Genomic DNA, 23,920 nt, shown 5'->3' with positions numbered 1-23,920 from the left:
ATTGTATAGCAATTATACTCCAATTAAGATGTTAAAAAAAAAGAAAAAGAAAGAAGTTTAGAGAAGAAGGTGTAGGCAAGTCTTAAGCACGGAGCTCAGAAGTTTGAACTTTGTCCCGTACGCATTTGAATCCCATTGAAGTTTTTCATAAGGCCAGTCCTTATGCTAATTATACTGCATTATCACTGCTGGGTTGGGTCTCCCCTTACCCACCAGACTGCTACCTTCCCCCCAGCAGGTACCGTGTTTGAATCACCACATGAGACCCCAGCCCAGAGTACAGTGCTTGGCACACAAGAGACATGCAGTGAAGATGCTGTGAATGAGGGAATTAATAAATTTGGAGGAGCAGTTATGTTGTCACAGCTTAGATCTGCCTTCTCTACCTCTTCTCTGGAGCTCTCAGGATGGAGTTCAAAGTGCGCAGCTAAGCGCATAGCAGTGACGTTGAAGTCCCCCGACAGCAGCTGCTGGTGGGCGTGGTCTTGTCTCTTGACTCAGAGGAACCTGGTGCAGGAAGCCCATGAGAGGGTTAACAGCAAGTCTGCTGCCTGACTCTGATGGTGTCGTGCACGGCGGTGATTAATACATACAGCAAACATTTTCTTGCCGAAGTGTAGTTGACTCAATCTAAATATTCTTTCAGAGAGGTCTCCTTAATTATAATGACATGCTATAAATATAAGAAGAAAGAATGTCAATTATCACTTGGTATAATAACAGTGTTAGTGTTCATGCACATAAATTATCAGTAACTTTAACCTATCTAAAAGCAAGAAAAGTGCTCAGTTTTGCAATTTAAAACTTTTGAATATGCCACATTTAAAAATTATGCCATTACAAGGAGGAGAAGTTAGTAATCACCCCTAAAATGCATGTTCTTGAAGAGTTGATGAACTACTTAGAGTGAAATTTTTTAAAACGTCATTTGAAAGGGCAAAATTTAAAGACACCTATGTTATATTTATTTTCACGCAATCCAGACTCATCCAGAGTGATGTGAACACCCGTCATGTGGCAAACATAAAGCTTCCAGAATTGCACTGTGTCCAAAATGGAAACTCCTAGTCATTCGGAGCAATTTAAATTTAAATTTTAGTTAATTAAAATAAAATGACTCACAGACATAGAAGAGATACTTACGGTTACCAAAGGGGGAAGGGAGGGAGAGATAAATCAGGAGTTTAGGATGCACATATACACACTACTATATATAAAATAGATAACCCACGAGGACCTACTGTATAGCACAGGGAATTATACTCCGTATCTTGTAATAACCTATAATGGAAAAGAATCTGGAAAACAATATGTATATATGTGTGTATAATCATATAATCACTTTGCTGTATACCTGAAACTAACACAACATTGTAAATCAAGTAATTTCAATTTTTTTAAATGATTTTTAAAAATAATAATAAAATGAAATAAATTTTTCAGTTCTGCAGTCTCACCGGCCATGTTTCAAGTGCTCTGTGGCCACTGTGGTTAGGGGCCGCCACATTGAATAGTGCAGAATAGAACATTTCCATCCTGACAGTCCTATTGGACAGCATTGCTCTAAAGAAAAAAGTAAATAGGACACATCGCAAGCACCACAGTCACAGCATTAAGGGCTACTGACACGCATCTAGGATTTATTTTTGGAGCAGGTATCTTTGCCCACATTAAGGAAAACACTTAAAAGTGCCCTTGTTCCCAGCATACGATAATCCTATTCAGGGCAAAATCAGACTCTGGCCCCTGGATGAGAGATGAGGCCTTCCCCTTGTCGGGTCCTTATCTGTTTGAGCTGGTTGTCTATTTTGTTATTTTGTTTTAAGCCAGCTGTAATGTAGTTTTCCAACAAGACACTTTGAAACCAAACAACTTCAAGGTATTAGCTTAAACCTGAACTCATTCTTTATGTTCTAATCTACTGGCTTTCAGTTCCTCTGTCTATACAAGTAATAACTCATCACAGTTTTGGCTGAGTTCCTGTGCCCCTTCACTGGATCCAGGATTTGAAGAGTCTAGGGGAGCAGGAGAGCTTATCATAAAGCGTCTGACGGTGCATACATCAGGAGGGCTTATTGGATAAAGATGCAGTCTCGGTCGATCTGCCTCAGGTATTTCATCACATCCGTCTTCTCTTACAGATCACCTACAAGGCAGTCAGTTCCTTTGACCCAGAAATAGATCTATCCAATCAAAGTGGAAGAGTTTCAAAACTGGGAAATGAAACCCACTTTCTGTTTTTCGGACTGTATCCGGGAACCACATACTCCTTCACCATCCGAGCTAGCACGGCTAAGGGTTTTGGACCCCCGGCAACAAATCAGTTCACCACCAAAATATCAGGTATCGTACATTCCTGAGCTGTGTCTCTTATCAGAAGTAGCATTTGGGTACTTTCTCATTCCCGTTGTCAAGTCTGCAGAGCTCACCCAAACGTACACGTAAATTCATATTTTTGTAAGTATGAAAATCGGACTCATGGAATTCAATGAAACGCTGCAAATGTTTATCATTTGGGAGCTTCAGATCGTCGTCCTGCGTCAGGAAGTAGGCACTGTTTTAAGAGTGTGTGTCGGAGAACTCAGACATGAGCGGGCGATGCTGTTCCCAGCACTCTCAGCCCTTCGCAGTCCCAAGTCCCCAGAGCAGCAGTGTCGGGAAAGTCTCCATGGCGAGGTCTCTCACAACGGAGTGCTCAGCAGAAAGGCAGCGTTATGTGGAGTCCCTTCCAGAAGGCTCAGCCTTCCGTGGGGCCTTCACCGTTAGTAGTTTCACGTCCTCAAGAGAGAGGCTACTACGGAGATGGGGGCACCAAGCACTTACATCCGCCAGCTTGTTTCTTGTAGAGACTCAATTACACCATCCAACAAAGGACATAATTTGGGAAATATTTCTGGGCATGTGCAACTGTGCAGAAAATGTCTTTGTGCTTCAGACTAGAGGAAATGGAGTTGCCATCTGGTGTGGGATATGCAGCAGCAATAAACACAGTTCCAGGGGACGTTTTTCCTTTTCCATGTTTTCCCCTTTGGATCCGAGTAGGGCAGTATTTGAGTTTGGGCTGTGACTGTTTTGGTTGGGGGTAGAAGAGCAGGAGGCAGGTGATGGAGTAACTTTTCATCAGTCGGGGTCAGCTAAGTAATATTTAGCCTGATTTTTATATCTGTTGTCCCTCATCCCTAGTTCTGTGAGAGATTTTCTTTAGGCCTGAAGGAAGGGAAGGAAATACAACACAAGTACTCTAAGCCTTCTACTAGGTTTTGAGGGAGGAGTGAGGTTTGGAATTTTGTTTTTTAAGCAATTATAACTTAAGGGATAACTTTGCATTGTGTAAGATTTAATTTATGAGCACAAACTTAACTGGAAATTTAATAGACACTTGATGTTTGATATAAGACATTAGCTTATAAAAACAACATGGAGAGTTGGAAAAGAGGAAGGATACTTCAGAGGTTAGGAAAATGACATAAGTTGTACAGATGCCTGAGCAGAAAGACCACTGGGCCTGGAATCAGAAAATATGAGTTCTAGTTATAATTTTTCCCAGTGCTGCTTCTCTGATCTTGATCAAGTGAATTTACCCCTGGATGTAAATTAAGATGATATTATCTGTTATATGAACTTATCCTGGAGATTTAAAGAGGTAATGTGTGCCAATGTACATACCTCCAAGCCCCTTTTTTGGTAATTTCTCCCTATGGAAGCCATATTTCAAAGATTATTATCTTAAAGAGGCTATTCTTTTAGAAAAAATAATTCATTTTTACCATTTGTATTAGGTAAAAATTCTGGTTGGTGTGAGTCTGGCCGCTCTTCGCCCACCAAGTTCAACAGTTCTATGCCAAAGCAAAGCCAGTTGACATTTTAGTTAGCCTGCAAAGGCTCGTCAAGAATAACTCTTTGATTTTTCTGGTTCAAAGAAATTACGGATTCTGGGCCCCTATTTTCTACTTCCATGGACCTCAGAGAACTACTCTCTATCCAAAATGTAGTTCTGTGTTATGAACTGGAGTTAATTTTTAACAGAATTAGAGCAAATTTTAATGCTGAGAGAATCCAATGAATGGACCTGAACTATAACCCATGTCTTTTACATAAAAGCTTCTTGTATGGAAGAGATTTAAAAAGCGATACTCGCCAAACTGGCCTCTACTGTCCTCATCAGGGACCCGACCTGAGGGCCTTACAAAGGCCGGTGCCTCTGCGGCCAGCGTCACAGCCTTCGTGCGGCGATGTCTCTTGTGCACCGCGATGACAGAATTACCGAAGAGCTGTTATCTTCTAGTAACGAGCTGAACAATAGAAAGCAAAGACTGCCAGGAAATGGCCTTGGAAATGGGATCCACACTGGGAAGAGGGCTGACATTTGTAGAACTAGATTTGCCCGTCTCTCTTTATCTATTATCTCTTTGAATTCCCGTAATAACCCTGGAGGGTAATTTCTCCTATTTTGATGGATGAGTTAACTGAAGCTTCAGAGATAATTACCGTGCCTAAGCTCTCATGCTGGTCGAAACAAAAGGCAACAGAAAGTCAAGCCCAAGCCTTTCTCACTTCAACTCATTATCTTTTCCGTGGTTGTGCTTTCCCAGAGAGCCCACCGGTGGTCACTAGGTCCAGCCAGGCCCTCTGACTCCTAAGGACCTCTTCAAATCTCTGGATGGATATTTGGTACACAAGAAACCTTGATTTAGATGGGAGAACTGAAATGATCAGTTTTATGATCCTAGTAATTATTTCTTAAATTTGCATTTAATATTTTAAGAAAAGCATATGTACAGAAAAGCACACAAATTAAATTTATTTTACAGTTTACAATTTAATTACAGTGATGTACATGTATGGATGGATGTAATGGCTACACCCATTTAGCGAGAATCTGAATCGAGAAACAGTATTACTAACACCTCCTAAGCCCCCCTCGTGCCCCCTCCCAGGTTAAACTCAAGACCAAAGTCAACACATGATGGTTTTAACAGCTGTCCCTGATGTTCAGGGTTGGGTATATACGTAAAGGCTGTTCATGGTTGGTTCACAGACGCAATTTAAACTAAGTGTGCTGTGTTCTTAATGCTCATTGTAAATGAAAGTAGAAAGGAAACGGAAAAGACAAACCAGAAATCATGAGTCTCCTGTCTCTTGCATCTTCCCTAGCACCCTCCATGCCGGCTTATGAACTTGAGACGCCCTTGAATCAAACCGACAACACGGTGACGGTCCTGCTGAAGCCTGCACACAGCCGAGGCGCACCTGTCAGGTACCAAGCGGAGAAGGGGTGGTTTTAGGTGAAAACTGAAGTCAAGTCTCACATGTGTTTTCTGGGGATTTGCTACAGGCCTCGGTCCACATGTAAACCCATATTCTTATGAGCTCTAATTAAAAGAAAGGACTGAGGGGAAGGAAAGGGTTTTGATGTGGGGTGATCAAGTATTGTGTAAAGAGTTTGATTCTGATGCAAGTGGGTTGTTCTTTGAAGATAAGGAACAAAAACCCCAGTCCTTTCGGAGGTGGCTTTACTCCTAAAAGGTAATTGCTCCCTGCAATTTAGTTACCCAAGGTCAGGTGAGCCCTATTCCTTAAATGGACTTTCGTGGAGTGCTTTTGTTTGTTTTGTTTACATGGAGTTTTAAGTGCTTAACCTTCAGTAAATTGGCTAATCTCTCAATTGAATATGTGGTGTATAACTATTTTTTTTAAAGAAACAGGTGATTGGAAAGATGATTGTGAAGTCTTTATTTGAACAGATTTAAGTTTATTACCATGCTGTAGGCCTCATTTCTCATCATGTGATGATTTATATGGCTAAGAAATTACAAAGTATAACTTTTACTGTGAATGAATAAGATAAATTTATTCTTCGTAGGAAGGAGCAAAGGAATGCCTGAATAACTCTTGAGTATGAACTTGTCATAAGCTCATTAATCTATATAAATGAAATTTCTACTTGTTTCAGAGGGATTCAGATATTTTGTACTATCAGAGTAGATTCCCTTGAAAATAATCTATTCCTTTGAATAGCGTTCTCCAAGGAAACATTTACATTCACAATTAAGGCTACAGGGCCGGGGGTGGGGTTCCTTTCCCTGTGCCTTTTGTAGAATTTTATTTCATTAACCTTTTGAAACCTGGCCTCTCTTTGATCACGTTTTCACTACAGTATCCAAGGCCGATCCATTGGACTTCTTTCTGCCTGATAAGATATGTAAGTTTCAGTTCACAGACTCAAGATGAAAAACAGACAAGCATTAGCTGATAGAGAATTCACATTAGGGTAGAATCAAAGAAACTTTTATTTGAAAACCCTGCAAAATGATATGAAACAAGTTTTAGTTTGTTGACTTACTCAAAGTAGTAGCCCATGTAAGGGATTTCGGATCGCCACTCATAGGTGCAGTAAGTGAGAACTCTCTGAAATATGTAAAAGCTCTGTTCCAGATGTAAGGTATTACTTCTGCAAGAAAAGCGATGCCACTGACACTGCCCAGCTCTTTGGGTTGATTTGTTTGGCACTGAGGGTTTGCACAAACTGAATGACCCCAGGCTCACCCTCACTGGATGGCTGTCCAAGACCCAAGCATACCTATGGCCGCGTGTCAGACTTTTTCACTCCAGCAAGCTGAATTATTATTAAATGAAAATTGATGCTCTGACCGTGGCCTTGAGAACATCGTTTTTTTCTGAACAATTTGAGTTACCCAGACTCAGCAAAACAGGCTGTTAGGACAGGAGTCCGGGTTCTACCGCAGAGGCATCTCGATGAAATGAGAGGGTAGAGGTCATTCACTTTCAGAGCCTCCAAACTGAAGGAAGCTGAAACCCTAACCATTTCTCCAACACTCTACTTTATTCTCATAAAAACTCCTTTCACACATTTTCTATTCTTGTTTCTTCTTTCCTTCTAACCCTTTCAGTTGGATTGCCATCCTCATCTTTGTATAGATCTTCCCAAGTCTAAGTTTTCAAATAACATTTCTTTGGGCAATCCATGTTAGTCCTGTGCCCAGAAACCCTTTTCTTATCTTTTCAAAGTGTCAGTTGTGTCCCAAACGACTACTCATATTTTCCATCATCTGCCTTGCTAAGGCACGGTTTTGTTCTTTTACTTTACACCTTTCTAGTTGTTTTTGGAGACTTTGAAGTCTTACTACTTAGTTAGTTGTAGACATCCTCAGACTTTTTATTCTTATGTCTATAAAAATACAAATTCAGATGCTGGTTGGGGTGTCTAAAACGCAGGTCTCACATCATTTCATCAGGCCCAGCTCTAACTCTGTGAAGATTTCAGTTTATCATGTCACATGCTCTTTCACACCTGTCATACTGCCTGATTGTCCAAGTTCAGCACTGCTTTGCTTTTATGAAATATCATCTTGTTAACTGGCTAAGCATTCCTGGAATTGACCGGGGTCATTTTGCATTCTGCCTCTATGATGCCTTCTTCTACAATGTTAGCAGCTTGAAATGAACAAATTTACTATCTATATCCATCGTGGAAATCTACAATGCTAGAATCAAGATCAGTTCTTGTGGCAAACGGTTCAATAAGCATTACAGGGAAATCCACTACAGATGCCACCTTTACTGGAAGGATGCTTGTCTTAAATGGGTAAATTTTATTGGCACAAATTTGAGAGAGGAAATTATCTCAAACTCACCTGTCAAAAAGATTTTTTTTTTTAGAAAAGTGAATATTCTCTTCAAAGGATTCATTATTATAGTACAGCATAATGGGACTGATTATCTATTGAGTAGATGGAAGACCAATATATCTAGAAAGACTAGTTTGGAAAAAAAATGTCCATAATACTCTCAGTCTAAATGGGGTATATGAAAATTTTCAATTTCATTTAATGTTTAGAGAAATAAGAACTCTGATTAGGGACTCATAGGGACCTAAAATATAAAGCCATAATGTAGATTGAAACATTTGAACACATCTGGAAATTTGCAAAATGCACATGTAATCAACTGCAATACAAGAAAGCTTTTCCCAAATGGTGAGATAAATACTAGAAGAAGAAATAGAAGTGAACATCTGTTGGCTTTCCTGGATTTTGCACAGAATTATGTGTTCAAAAATACTGTCATTGTGTGATTGCAAAAAACCCATTCTTTTGATTGATTTGATTTTTCTTTAATCCATATTCATTGGTGTTGAAAATTTAGTCATACTTCACTGAGGCACTTTACTAAGTGAGGTGGTTGTATATTGATTCCACTACAAACACTCAGCTTGGTTAATGCGGATTCTTGAAATTGCACTAAACTCTCAGTGTAAATGATTGTTGTCTTTTTATCGATCAGCGCATCAGCTCTGTCACATAAAATTATTTAAATCCTGAGATGGCCGGGAAGAACACAAATTCCATCATTCCAGCCAGTAAACTAGCACCTAGGACAGAATTTTAATGTCTGTTCATGGATTCAATTTTTTTTTCTTTAATAAGACAGGGAAAAGCTTAATTTTCTTTTACTCATTTAGAATCACCTCATTTCTCTCTCTTCTTCTCTCCAGTGTTTATTACATGCAGACAGAGTCCAACAGAGAAAACCCTAATAATTTGGCAGTAAAAGAGCAACTCTAAATAAAGAATGAGTTTTACACTAACTGTGGTGCTTTTCTTGCACTAACAAAAATTCTGTCTGTGATTTTACTCTTGTGAAGTATGTCTTTATATATAATCTGCTGTGTGCAGTAACCCTCATTAATGATGTTTTATACCTTCTAATGGGCTGTAACTTGAGACTCAATCACGTTTTTGTAATTCAAATGACTCTCATTTTTGTTCCTTAGGCATTGTTGCTTTAATTTGTTCATAAATGTTTTGGAGCTCGGTGTCTTCTTAATTAAAACTCAGTGCTTGAATATGTTAACTAATTAAATATTTTGATATTCATTTCAGTGGAATGTTCAAAGATTACCAAATCATTCTTTGATTCATTCATTCAGGAGAAACTGTTGAGTGGGGAAAACATCTATTACAGTTGTGTGCCTACAGGGAGGGATGGAAGGAGGGCAGTAATCACAGCAACAACCAAAACATTAACACCGAGGCTGAACCATGTGAATGTAATATTAATTCATGGCAGCCACTTTGTTCTTCTAATGGTAACGTAGTCCAGATTATTTCTTTTTAATTTTATTGAAGTATGATTGATTTCCAATATTGTGTTTAATTTCTGCTGTACAGCAAAGTAACTCAGTTATACATGTATATAATTTTTCATATTCTTTTCCATTATGGTTTATCTCAGGATATTGAATATAGTTCCCTGTGCTATACAGTAGGACCTTGTTTATTTATCCTGTATATAAGAGTTCGCATCTGCTAATCCCAACCTCCCGGTCCTTCCCTCCCCCTTGGCAACCACAAGTCTGTTCTCTCTGTCTGTGAGTCTGTTTCTGTTTCATAGATACGTTCATTTGTGTCGTATTTTAGATTCCACATATAAGTGATATCATATGGTATTTGGCTTTCTCGTTCTGATTTACTTCGCTTAGTATGATAATCTCTAGGACCGTACATATTGCTGCAAATGGCATTATTTCATTCTTTTATATGGCTGAGTAATATTCATATATATTATATATATACACACACACCACATCCTCTTTATCCATTCATCTGTTGATGGACATTTAGGTTGTTTCCATGTCTTTAGCCCCGATTATTTTAATGCTGTGCATTGGCAGTCATTGGTGACTTATACTGTGGCTATCCTCTAAGTTGAATGCTTCCTCAACAGTTATGTTTAAAAAGCAATTTGTGAATAGTTTCTGTTGCTGAGAATCGGGGCCAAAATCTTAAAGCAAATAGGAACTTCACTACCTTATGAATGGGGAAGAGAGGAGGCATAGGGAACGGAAGACATATTTTGCCTAACTTTTTTCAACAATGTGTCCTAGGTAAGTAAGGTTTCAAATGAGATAGGAAATATTTCTTGTTAGTAAAAAGCAAACATAAATGCTTTATTCATCCAAAACACCTCTGATTTAAAAACAGAAAGACTTGTATCATTTAACACCTGCAGTTTCATAGATAAGTCAAGAATTTGTTTATTTTTATATACTATGTCCAGATTTTTATTAAACTGATTTTGCCTTGAATTTGCTCTCATGGTAGACTGCAAATGTGTGCTATTTTCATTTACTCCTAACATTTTTTTCCTCATGCTGCTTTCTTTTACGTGGTAAAGTAGGAAACGTTCTGATATTAAAGCGTCATTGTTAACTTCAATATTTCTTGATTTATTCAAATTACTCATCAAATATTCTTTTGTGACAAATTAGACAGAAAATGAAAAATGCATTAAAGGATGCTATTTTTCTCATTATAGAACTCTTTGTCTTTTGAAAAATCCACTCTTAGTCTTAGAAGAAGGTGAAGGACAAGTTTTCATTCCATTGAGGATAAATAGGCAGTAAAGCAATTGTATTTATTTTAAGAAAATGTGTTATATTTCTCATACATATTCCATTTGATCCTGGAGCTGTATGGGAAACGAGCTTTATTCTCTTTGTGGGCCTGCACTCGTGTCCCCAAGCTGGGTATCACACAGCAGTTTTTGTTAAAGGGACTCAGCGTGAGAGTGCCAGGGAGTCTGTGACACTTGCCACCTCGGATGGGACAGTGAAACTAACCTTTGTCGGTAAAAGAAAGGAAAGAGATCATTATTACTAATGAAAGGTAGGAGATAATCATGCATTTTGTTCTAAGAAGTTTGCTATTTTAGGAATTACAATTGTTGGCATATGATTGACTACAGTTTAGAAGTTTGATGTTAGGAAGTATGGACCAGATTCTTTTTACATTTTTTTTAAAGCAGCAGCAATCTATGTGATTGTCTCCCATTTCTAAGTCCCAGGAAAGACATTATCACTGCGTTGTCACCACCTTCTTGGACACCCCTTTCTCTTCTGCTTCATGCAAGGAGACTTTGAGCATTTCAACATTATAGGGTTCTTGTGAGGATTAAATGAGGTACTGTTTTTCAAATAGTACTTCAAACCGTACTTTGCACACACTAAATGCTACATAAGTGTTTCTTCTTGCTCTGGCACCCTTCAGACTGTAGCAGTAGGTGGTTCTCATTGTTTCTTTTCACACGACCAGCCCTGGGCCTCTACCTTTTCCTTTGTTGGTCTCATTCTCTTCAAATCTGCTATCACGAAAAATCTGATTTGTCATGAAAAATAAATTAAGAATGTAATAAGTGTGTCTATCAATAAAATCCTAAATAGAATTCCTATAAATTCTAATGTCTCTACTGCATTTTAAATTTTGATTGCCTCTGGTTACCTGTTTATTTATGCATTTGCACATTTTGAGGAACTGATACTATAACTAGGTAATGAACTCTGCCCCAACCCCAGTTCTGTACAACAGCTTTTTAAAAAGGTTAGGTGTTTCCATGTTGACCCCTGAGTCATTAGCTAATTATGGGCTTTATCAGCTCTAAACTTAAGTTTATGAATAAACTTAAGCATAAAACAAAAGGAAACCGATCTTCTGTTTAGAACCACTCTAAAAGTGAAGTTTGCAACTGTGCCATACCAACGAAGAGTCCATGAGACAGGTAACTTGCTTGGCTCAGTGGGGTCTGTTGTTGTCTCCACCCTCAAAGAATCTGCTCCTCCTTTCACTTTCTTAAAAGAAAGGTATCTGTTATTCAAGTACCATTTTATGGTCATTCAATCATTATGATTATATTAGAATTTATTCTCCAGATTCTAAAAATTGTCCTTTTTTTTAAAATTTTATTTTTCTGTACAGCAGGTTCTTATTAGTTATCTATTTTATCCATATGAGTGTATACATGTCAATCCCGGTCTCCCAGTTCATCCCACCACCACCCCCACCCCCACTTTCCCCCCTTGGTGTCCATACGTTTGTTCTCTACATCTGTGTCTCTATAAAAATTGCCCTTTAATCAGAATAGTTTTATCTATTAGTTTGATCTTGGCTCAGAGGAACCATTTAAATAGCGATTTGCAAATATTTTATTATTTATCCATAAAAAAATTTATCTCTTTATATTACTTTCTTGCTGGATGAAAGAAAAAACTATAGTGTAAAACCTTACAATGCAAAGTTTACCTTAAGATCCAAAGATTCTGTAACTTAAAAGTAGCTTCAGGGACTTGCCTGGTGGCGTGGTGGTTAAGAATCCGCCTGCCAATGCAGGGGACACGGGTTTGAGCCCTGGCCCAGGAAGATACCACATGCCGTGGAGCATCTAAGCCCGTGCGCCACAACTACTGAGCCTGCACTCTAGTGCCAGCGAGCCACAACTACTGAGCCCGCGCTCCGCAACTACTGAAGCCTGTGCGCCTAGAGCCTGTGTTCCACAACAAGAGAAGCCACCGCAAAGAGAAGCACGTGCACCGCAACGAAGAGTAGCCCCTGCCCAACGCAACTAGAGAAAGCCAGAAAGCCTGCGTGCAGCAATGAAGACCCAACGCAGCCAAAAAAAAAAAGTAGCTTCATTTTAAATTAACCTATTATAAATCAATGTATAATGTTTAGATCTACCCAGTACTTTGCTCTAAATTAATTGGAAACTACTGAATCTATCAATAATGAATAAGCAAGATCATTACGGCCTAAAAGATAAGACAGTATCAGGTGTCACGCATGGTCTTTTGGATGGGCAGAATCAGTCTTCCATCTTTTGACACAGGCAGGAAACTCTTCTAATATTCAAATAATTACTCTGATTATGCATCACATGAATAGTGGACCTAACTCTCTAAAATGACTCCCATGATACAGGGAAAGAACATACTCTTTGGAGTAAATAAACCCAGTTTCAAATCCCAGCTCTCTCAACGACTATCTGTGTGATGGTTACAAATCTCTTAACATGTCTGAGCCTCAGGCCACTCATCTTTCCAAAACAAGGGGTGACGCCACGTTAGCTCACGGAGCTGCTGTTGGGGTTACATTGACGCAGTAGACACTAGGTTCCGAGCACTGTGTGACTCCCTGGGGATCCAGAGGGGCCTGTCGTGGGCTCTGTTCTCCCGGGGGTTGCAGTCTAGACACAGGAGCCCAGTCTAGACACATGAGCTCTGGTCCCCTGTCTCGGGTGCTGAGGAGCCTGAGGGCGGGGCTGTACCTGGAGGGCGGGGGTTGAGTAAGATTCCAGAGAGGAGCTGAGTCTTGACAGATGGATGTTGCCCACGGATGTATGTCACATGGAGACAGGAGGTTACGTATGTGGCAGGGACTAAATACTGAGCAAGACAGATGGATCCCAGGAGGGTGGGGAGGACCAAGTTGGCCTGCTCTGGTGATGAGAAGTGTGATATAATTAGAGATGGGAGAAGCGGAAGGGAGATCAGGGGTAGATTGATTGATTGGGCGACCTTATGCTCCATACCAGGGGGTGGAGATGTATCCAATGGGCAGTGAGCAGCCATTCCAGGGACTTAGGTAAGGAAAAAATGTAGGGAAGATCAGCTGCAGCCGTGGAGGGTGGGTTAGTGGGACGGGGCATAGGACAGGTGTGCAGGTGTTCCTTTTCATCCGCCCAGTTAAGGTATCGCTAACCCTTAGGGAAGGGATCTTGTACATGTCAAATGCTAATTTTCATTAGAAACGGGACTTAGGGGAACCAGAAACATTTAGTTCTTTTAGAAGAAAAAAAGAGAATGTATCGCCTAATCAAAGTGATTGGTGATGTTAACTGTTTAAAGTACTGTTAAAGTGCATACTAGGACACTCAAAATTGAAAAACTAGCTCAGCCATGACTCTCTGGTAATTTACTGGAAATTACTAATCATGTGAATATTGTTAAATCCCAATTTTCATAAGCGGTAAAGAGGTGGCATTGTTAGTCCTTCTTGCTCAGAAGAACCTTCTGGACCTTTCTCTTTTTGCTTCTCTGTACCTTCCTTTTACTGTATCACCCTAACCCCTTTGCCCTGAGCCTGTGCTAGGCACTTTTGGGATGATTATGAAACACACTGGGGTGTGTTCGCAATGCCAGTGAATGGATGAGGCGGTGTCTTGGCTTACTGAAGGAGCGCAAGAGGCGTGAATGCTCCAGCACGCTTAGTGGGTGAGAGTGGCTGACGCTTGGCTGAGGGACGGGGAAGACTCCAGGTTTTGATCACACCGTTTCTCGTTTTTCTCATTCCTATACCCAAAGGAACCCATGCTTGTCTCTGCAAAGATCAATGTCTGAGGTTGGACCACAGGCTACGTGAAGGCCCTTGAGTGTCATTTATAGTGGAGGCCGTACGTTATCATACGTGACCGCCTCCCTGGAGGTGAGGTCACTAGTGCTGGGCAGTCCCCCCACCCGCCGAGCAGGAGCCCAGAAGCCACCTGTCAGGATGGGGAGGCAGACATGCAGGTTGAACTCACTGGCCACTGACAATAGAGAAAGTTACCTCCTGCTTCTTCCCCCCACGCCGTCTATCTGGACCATCCATAAATGTAACAGTGGAATCACAGCTTTTAGCTGTCTCAGTTGTAAACCCAGAGCCCCAGAAGGTTGCCGATGCCTTGAATTGAACAACTTATCGCCTGAGTGACAAATCTCACTGCTGCGCTGCCATTTGCTCTCAGCAGCTGCTGGGTCTTCCTAATCACGATTATTGATTCCATGGAGTTTAAGGGATGAATTTCTAGAGGTGTTCCAAGCTGAGACTGTTAGCCTTTGGGAGACAGGATCTTGGACATTTTGACAAAGACTAACTGATCCGACTATGGGTGCTTCACTTTCATTTTTTTAAGTGTTACAATCACATAAATACGTGAGAAAAGATGACAAGTTCAAAGAGGCTGATAGTTACTCTTGGGGCAGACAGTGAAAGCCAATCCAGGGAGCTGCTGAGAGCTGTGGGCTTTGGGGGCCAAGGAGCCACTCGGAGAGGACCTGACCACTCTCCTCAGGTGTCAGAACCTCGTGATCCTATGGAGGGGGGCGGACATGGCCATATAGTGAACACTATTTTATGTCATTCTCTTCAGCAGAACATTTTCTCAACCAGCGCTTCTAAGTATGTACAGTGTAATTGTTTATGATGAGAACAGCAAAGCACAGGAAAATGCTGATGTGCCTTCTAGTTCATCAAAAATTATTTTATTAAGTCTATTATTACATTATGCTTGTGATGGTTACCTATATTTGGTTTTCAGCTCCTTAATTTAATTAACAGTCAATTCTTCAATCTGTGAGACAGTAGAACGATTGGGTAGCAATGTTTGTTTTTTCCATATCGTCATATCCATTTTGAGCTGTTCTCTATGTCCTATTTTTTTCATTTCTCGACGTTTCCCTAATAGTGTTTGCCTGTCCAGTGTCAGTGTATTTCCTGCTCAATGAGAATTGGTAAGAGCTCTCTGAAGTTATTAGTCTCTAGTTAAAATTCTTGCCCTTTATAATACTGCCAAGTGTTATAGGAAATTTGAGGGTTGACATTTGCCTATTATTCATTCATTTGTGCACCTAATATCTAGTGAGCATCTTTATTTTCAAGTCACTGTGCTAGGATGGTGATCAAGCTGTGTAGAGAAGTCCAGAGTACACTGAGAGCATATGACAGAAAGATGAAATCCCAACAAGGAAATCAGGATGTGCTGTTTCAGCTGCAACTCAAAGGAAAAGTAGGAAGTGGCCAATCAGGGGCTGGAAGGCAGGTGTGGGTCCACCAAGGAGAGGAGCAGCCTTTAGAACAGCCTAGGATCAGAGAAAGTAAAGAGATGTAGACAGTGGTCATCCAGCAAATACAATTAAAACCACACACGTAGTAAATGAAGCTTGACCAGCACTCAGGAGTATTAATTAGATTTATGAATTTAATGTTGGAAGTGAGCCTTTTCCTAGGCTAATTATTATGTAAAATGTATGTAAATGTAATAGGAAATGCAAAATGATCACAAAATGATTTTCATAATTTAGTTTCTGAATATCCTTCGGTACCTCAAACCTAATTAAGTGTGCAATAAATGTTTATTGAATTGAATGTCATCTTTTTCTTGTGAGAAGTAATTATCGCTGAAACCTTTATAGATAAGAAGCCGAAGGTCTCAAACCTCCTTTTAACTCGTTGGATGTATAAGGAAGAAGAAGCGTTTAAAATTTATATCCTCATCTCTAAATAAAAGTTAAATACCATGACCCTTCCATAGAGTGCAGAAGCATAAAAAAATATCCTACCCTTACCCTTGGATCAATCTTATTTTTTTTAATTAGAAGAGAAATTCAGAAGGACTACTTCAAATAAGCCATTGGTACAAGTTCAGATTTCCTCAGGAACGTCACTAGAATCTTGCACGCCTATACTGACCCCTTTGAAACTTCTCCTGCTTCTCACCTCTCAGGGTCACTGACACCCTCCTTTCTCCTTTGCTTTCCACCCGCCCCCCATAGGTGGGAAAGGGAGTTGGGAGGTGGGAGAAATGGGCGAAGGGGCATGAACTGTGGGGTGATGGATGGTACCTGGACTTGTCGTGGTGGTCCCTCTGTAGTGTATACAGATGTTGAATTATAATGCTATATACCTGAAAGGTATATTAGAATTATATTTTTTTTAAAAAACTGGGAACCATGGAGAATTATTACAAAGAATTATCTGAAAACAATTATCATCAAAATCAAATTAAAATGTAATGAAAGCTTAAAATTAATTACTAATTAATTAAAAGAAAAGAACAATTGCATGGACCAGAAGCCTTGGGTTTGCATCTGGGCTGTGTTGTTTACTACTGTGTGACCTTGGGCATCCTGTGAACTCTGAGTCTTTCTTTAGTTCTGAAATTGGGTCTAACACACGATCTATCCATTTCACAGCATCGTCGTGAGGACTAATACAGGCGAAAGCTCTTTGTAAACTGAAGTGCTAAGAAAAGGTAAAACTGGGGCTTCCCTAGTGGCGCAGCGGTTGAGAATCTGCCTGCCAATGCAGGGGACACGGGTTCGAGCCCTGGTCTGGGAAGATCCCACGTGCCGCAGAGCAGCTGGGCCTGTGAGCCACAATCACTGAGCCTGCGGGTCTGGAGCCTGTGCTCTGCGGCAAGAGAGGCCGCGATAGTGAGAGGCCCGCGCACCGCGATGAAGAGTGGCCCCCGCTTGCCGCAACTAGAGAAAGCCCTCGCACAGAAACGAAGACCCAACACAGCCATAAATAAATAAATAAACAAATACTTTAAAAAAAAAAGGGTAAAATTATAATATCAGGATTTGCTTAACAAAACACACTGACTAGATTGATGTTCAGTTTTTATTCCCTTTATTCCTTGTTTTTGGTAATATGCTTAAAATTTCTAATCACTACTGCCCTTTAACTTTTATGCCAATATACTGAGATTATCACTTCAGTAGTATCTGTGGGGACTTCCCTGGTGGCGCAGTGGTTAAGAATCCACCCGCCAATGCAGGGGACACAGGATTGAGCCCTGGTCCGGGAAGATCCCACATGCCACGGAGCAACTAAGCCCGTGCGCCACAACTACTGAGCCTACACTCTAGTGCCAGCGAGCCACAACTGCTGAGCCCGTGCTCCGCAACTACTGAAGCCCACGTGCCTAGAGCCCATGCTCCGCAGCAAGAGAAGCCACCACAATGAGAAGCCCACACACCGCAACGAAGAGTAGCCCCTGCTCGCCACAACTAGAGAAAAGCCCGTGTGCAGCAACGAAGACCCAATGCAGCCGTAAATAAATAAATAAAAACAAATTAATTTATATTAAAAAAATAGTATCTGTATTCTAAAGGAAACCCATACTTTGACAATAAGTTTATGGTCGTTGTAAGAAATATGTGCAGTCATTCTGTAAAATCATCATAGTTTTAGAAGACCTCCTGTTCCAATCCAAACCCCACAGCGATGAGAAAGCACTGCTGGTTGGAGTAGTTACAAACAAGGGCTCTTTCCTGGGAAGGAAGGTGCAGAGGTGTTCAGAAGCATCAAATATGCAGCCAACCACCGCATGGAGTTTGGTGACCCTGCGTTTAAATCCTAGTGCTTATTTGCCCTGTAATCTCGGGCAAGTGATACTTTTCTGTCTCATTTTCTTCCTCAATTAGTTGTGAGTGATAATATCTACCTCAAAGGGCAGCTAGGAGGTGAAGGACAGTAAGCAAAGCAGTCAGGACAGCATCTAACACAGACGTCATCAGCTCAATATAGGAAAGCTTTTCTTATTTATTGTTGACTCTATTCTGGTCTGTAAAGATGGCAGTACCTTGTAGATAACATGGTAGCCTCTTTTCTTATGCCTGTGTCATAGGAAAGTTTCTAAGTCCCAGTATAATACTTCTGAACCTCAGTTATGATCTGACAGGAATAATAATAATTATGATAATAAAAAAATGAAGAATTGTTGTTACTTGGATTGAGTAGCTATAATGTGTCAGTCCCATGCTTGGTCCTTTATGAAATGATTTCTAATCATCCAGAGCAGAGTTCCTGGTCAGATGCCAGCACTCTGTGTACAGATATAGAAACTGAGGTCTGGGGGGATTAACAGTCGGCCGTGCTCTCCCTGTGCAACAGTGCATGGCCTGCAAGGCCCCTCCCAGGAGCCATCGCCACCACAGACATTGTCCCTGCAGAATCTCTCTGGAACCAGTGTGGTTACACCTTCCTTTGCAGACATGGGCTTTTCTGAAAATTAATATCCTTTCTTTATTGTCTCTTCCAGTGTTAAGAAAATATATAATGCCTTTGTTTTTAGATTATGATCCTTGCAATCTTTGGGGTTTCTCTCTAATAGTTCATTCTTAGAAGTTAGAAGCAGGGTTTTTTGGTTTTGGTTTTCTTCATTATTTCTTCATTTTTTTTTTAAACTAAGACTTCCTTTTTATTTTTTTGGTCAAGCCTAACTCCATCAAAATCTGCTCAATCTTTACTAGTGAAATTTTGACTACTTGAAGGACTTGGGTTAAACAGCTTTGTTTTAGTGTATTGGATTGTTTTAATCAAATTCATCAGTCTTTTTTTGTTGATATGTATGTTCTTTTTCATATGACCGTGTTTAATAGTCTCTGGAGAATAAAGAAAGAAAATACCAATTCTTTTGAAATGCTTATTAATAGTTTTTTTTTTTAATTGTTCCCGCTTCTTTATTGAAGAATTGTAAACTGCAAGACCATCTTAAACCTTTGGGGCTAAAGGTTCTTTTGTCACAGTTCTGGAACCTTTTGAAAAGGTTCTATCCATTGCTAAAATTGTTTAAGGAAAGGAGCTCTAAATACCTGACTTCCAACCTAAAATTTTTCCTTTTTTCATTGGTACACATAGTCACAAAAACCAAAATGTCATTTAACAGTAAAACTTCAGTTTTATATTACTATATTGGCTCGGTTTTTTTATGAGTTATTATAGCTGAATTGCTACAGAGTGTGTTCACAAAAGGTACTAAATCCCTTATTACCACTGCCACCACCCTTCCCCCACCTGATTTTAGGTGACTTTTATTGTATTAAAAAATAATACTCTGGATTCCTTTACTGCCAGGAAACAAAGATCATTTTTATTAAAGTTGCTTTTAGGATGACAGTGTCAGTCATCTCTTTGAAAATGCATTTTGGAAACTAGGTTTGTTCTTCCAGAACCCTTGAAAAGAAGCCAGAAAAATTGCAGGGGAAGATAATAATAATAGAGTAGATGTATTTGAGCAGTTATACTGTGAAACTTAATTTAACTTTCCCTCAAACTCCATTTCAAACTTGCTTTTGTGCATGAAAATATACTGTCTCGCTTTCCTTCCCTTATGTCTCAGATTTTCTTTTTCTTCAACATAATCCCCTCTGAAGGATTCTGTGTAGGAGATCAGAGCTCCAGTCTGATGCTCCGGGACCTGCAGGGCAGGTGCACAGACCTTGCTCAGGGCCTTCTCTGCAGAAGGCCGGGCCAGGGGCCACTGGCCTGGGAAGGGCGCAAGGGGCTCCCACTGCCAAATTCTACCACCACTGCCCCCAAAACAACCAACACATCTGTACTATTTTGACTTCACCTTAATGATTAAAATGGAGAGCAAATGAAATACTAAAATTGAGAGTTGATGGCTCTTGTAACCTGCGGCGTGATTCGAGAAGGCAGAAAAAGGAGTTCCAAGTTTGCCTGGCAGGCACCTGTGGGGAGGTGGAGGCGAGCAGAGACCGAGGCTCTGCGTGTTTTCAGGCTGCTCTCCCTGCCCTCCCCCAGAGAGCAATCTACCTGGTTCTTATTCCTCACCTTGGGCATCACAGCGGGATGGGAGTCAGCAACCAGCCCTGATTGTCATGCCCTGCAGCGTCCTTCTGCCAGGAGCTGGGCAGTATGGAACCTGTGAGGAAAACCCTGCCACTCCTGGGATTCCTCTCCAGGAAACTCGGGCACTGTCGGGACAGGCCTGCTGGGACCCTGGCAGGCATCTGAGCCAGAGCCCGGCCATCACCCTCAGTGTTTGGTCCTATTGATGAAGGATCCTCATGCCTCTCGGGAGTCTGATGGGAGACTTGTTGAGACTTGGGTGGGTCTTTGTTGGCACAGGTGGTCGTAGTGAATGGAGATTGCATTGGGAATCCAAAGACATGAGCTTTTTGTTTGTTCTCATTGCTTTATCTCTAATTTGGGGGGAAAGTTGATGGCTGTAGGCAGCACAGGACAGTCTTCAGGCGTCACCGGCAGTAGGAGCGTTTGGGCACTAGGTCCAGGCCAGATGTCCTCGGGGAAGCTGATGCCACAAGAGGTTTTTTTTTTTTCAATAGATCTTTTTTGGAGTATAATTGCTTCACAATACCGTGTTAGTTTCTTTTGTACACCAAGTGAATCAGCCATATGCATACACATGTCCCCATATCCCCTCCCTCTTCAGGCTCCCTCCCGTCCTCCCTATCCCACCCCACTAGGTCATCGCAAAGCACCGAGCTGACCTCCCTGTGCTATGCTGCTGCTTCCCACTAGCTATTTTACATTCGGTAGTGTGTATATGTCGATGCTACTCTCACTTCGCCCCAGCTTCCCCCTCCGCGCCCCCGTGTCCTCAAGTCCACTGTAGACACTGACACTCCCCCTCTGTACCCTCTTTCACTCTGTACAAACCTCCGTCAGCATCTTGTCCCAGTTCTTTGTTGGAGGGACCTGTTGCTAACACCCCAAGAACGGGGACAGTGTGGACTTCATTCCTCTTTTTCTTCTTCCCTTGTGCCTGGCACAAGGCTTGATATGTGATAAATATCGTAGAAAATAAGGAAATATGAATAAAATAGTTTTCTTCTCACTTGCTGATGTCACAACTTGCCTGATCTTGTACCAGGGATTATAAAATATCAGAGCTGGAAAGGACCTTAGTGGTCAGGGGATGATTTGGTGGCAGTGCTGGACCCAGTCACCTGGGCATGGGGCTCCCAGTTCACTGTGCTCTCAGCGGCACCCCCTTCGGGATGGTGGCATTTGTATTCTGGCTCACCTGGCCTGCACTACTGCTACTTTTAGGGACTGAAAGATTCTGACTTGAGTATAATAATGAAGATATTTAGTGTGGCTTTGATAGTATTTGATTTTTCTAGTTTTATTCAAATCCCTAGAGCTATTTAAGAAAAACGAGCTTTAAAAATAGTAGCAGACCTTGAGTTATAATTTTTATAGTCATGCATTTGTTATGAAATTGTGATGATTAAATTATGACAAACGTAGCTGAAATGAAATGTGCAAAGGAAAACGTCTTCACTTGTTAAAAGGAGGAGAAGTCACTCTTAAAGATGTTCCATCTTGGACTAATTTACTTGAAATTTGGTGCCTGTCGTGAAGATTAATAACATGTGGCCTTTTACACAGCTTTTATTATCCCAAACCTCCATAACTAAAGGATTTTTCCTTCCTGCCCTTTGTTCACAATATGGAGCTGTAATTGAGTTCATATTTCTCACCCAGCCTTTCAGCTATAATTAATATTTTATTATATCAGATTTTGTCACTAACTAGCAGAGCAGCAGGGTGTGGGACCACGTGCTCAGGCGTGCTTACACATACACACACACACACACACGTGCACACACATGCAGAACAGAAGTAACTTAGGGATGCCAGGCGAGCTCCTGATGATGAATTATGGCCGAGAGAACATCAATTTTATTTGTGGTACCCTGAAAATATGCCACAGCAATAGATGGCCGATACTATCTAGAAGAGAGCAGGACAAAGAGAAATTAAAGTGGGCAACATAGAATATTCGACCCCACGGATCAGTTTATGCTGCGCAGTGTGTTACCCAGGGTCCATTGTGTGTGGAAAACTAGTGATCAGACCTCATTTGTGAGTCAATGAGCAGGACAGGCTCGGTCAGCTGCTCTCAGCCCCAGTGTTATGTGGATCCTAGTCATGATGACAAACACATTGAACTTATTGAACTGACCTTTCTTTTTCCTCATTTTAAACTGGTGACAATTCTTTTAAAATGTAGTTCAGTTGTACCAGGTCATTTGGATCTTCAGGGTGTCATTTCAGTAAATGCTGACAGGTTTAGGGAAAGGATGTGACTGAAAAAGAACAGGAAGAAAATACATTCTGTGTTATTGCATAAATAAACCTGAATTACACATTTATTTTACCTGCCTTGAATATAATTTATACTTTCATTTTCCCTTACCACCCCCCCCAAAGAGTTAATCTTCAAGAAGATATTAATACTAGACTCTATTCTTTTTTTCTAGAGAGAGAATAGGTGGTTTTTACCAAAAATTGCAGATCAAGCTGAAAGTCACTAATAGTGCCATGAAATGAAAAATATTGTAAGTCCTTGAAATGATGAGAAATGCCAACTTTAAAGGACTGGCAAAAGCAGCAATGAAACGGATCAGTACTTTTCTCCTCCTCACCCCCCCATCCTGCTATCTGGTTGGATAATCCTCCAATATTTTATGCTGATAAGAAACAGAATAAGTAGATAGAAAAATGGACTTATGACTAAGGGCTTAATCTGGAAATGAATTAGGACACACATCTTGAAGTCAATTTCAAATCTGCAGCAGGCTTCCCCTAACATCTTCAAAGTTAGAAAAGACCAAAACCATTTCGTCACATTTGAACTTTCAAGTTTAACAAACTACATGAAAGATGTTCAGATGTTCTTTTCTAGGTTATACTTCATGGGCTAGTCTATATAAATGCAGATTTCTTATTCACCTTCTAAAAGCCTTAGAGTTTTGTTGTAGAAAAGCCTAGCATCAATTAAACTTTAAATTAAATTTCACTCTGTAAGAAGGTTCGGATACAGTGATGTCACATTCTTGGCAGATTCATCTTCACGATGGATTGTGCCCTCACATTGCACATGCCGTAGGAAAGTTTTATGTGATTTTAAATTCCAGAATAGTGGTGGAGGAAGGCTAGGAATGGTGAGACTTTGATAAACAAAGAGGCCGTGAGTAACACATTAAAAGGATAAAAGAATTTTAATTCAGCTGACTAAGCTAGAAACTTCCGTTTGGTTTTCCATCTGTGAGAATTTGCTTTTTTCAATCATCCTTTTAGGAAAAACATTCAAACAGTGAGATTTTCAAATCTGCTTTTGAGATGACACTTGTGGTTGGAGAGATCTTGTGAAAATCATCAGTGGGATGATGTTATTTGTACAAATGAAAAGCACATCAGTCACCAAGTTCTGTCCAGGTACCATTGACCTGGATGCCAGTAATGTGTTCATTTCCATCCAGGAGGCAGCAATGTGTGGCCACTGGGCAGCAGAACGGATTCAGCCATTTTTCATTAGCACTTGGACTTTGATAAAGGGGAATAGAAAAGAGCTGCTTGACCTTTCAGCGCTTAAATTATTAAAGAGCAAATAGATTTGAGGTCTGGATGCTTGCAAATCTAATTTGTCTTGTGGAGCAAGGATGAAAAGACATTTTGGGTTTGAAATTGCTCTAGTCAACTTAGTTCTTCCTTTAATATATCTGAAGATGAGTAGATGGTAGCTATTT

General features: G+C 40.6%; 1 protein-coding gene across 6 annotated transcripts in view; it reads left to right on the top strand.

Moving 5' to 3' along the window:
- The window catches only part of PTPRM (protein tyrosine phosphatase receptor type M), a 749,712-nt gene that overhangs the window by 451,543 nt on the left and 274,249 nt on the right, over positions 1-23,920 (top strand). For all 6 annotated transcript variants that reach the window (XM_036823982.1, XM_036823981.1, XM_036823980.1 and 3 more), the window contains exons 10-11: positions 2,142-2,343; positions 5,155-5,257. In XM_036823982.1, the coding sequence (XP_036679877.1) occupies positions 2,142-2,343; positions 5,155-5,257 (305 nt within the window). The remainder of the gene's footprint in view (positions 1-2,141; positions 2,344-5,154; positions 5,258-23,920) is intronic.

This window comes from Balaenoptera musculus, chromosome 14 (assembly GCF_009873245.2).
Source record: "Balaenoptera musculus isolate JJ_BM4_2016_0621 chromosome 14, mBalMus1.pri.v3, whole genome shotgun sequence".
Taxonomy (NCBI): Eukaryota; Metazoa; Chordata; class Mammalia; order Artiodactyla; family Balaenopteridae; genus Balaenoptera; species Balaenoptera musculus.
This window is presented reverse-complemented; position numbering and strand designations above follow the sequence as displayed.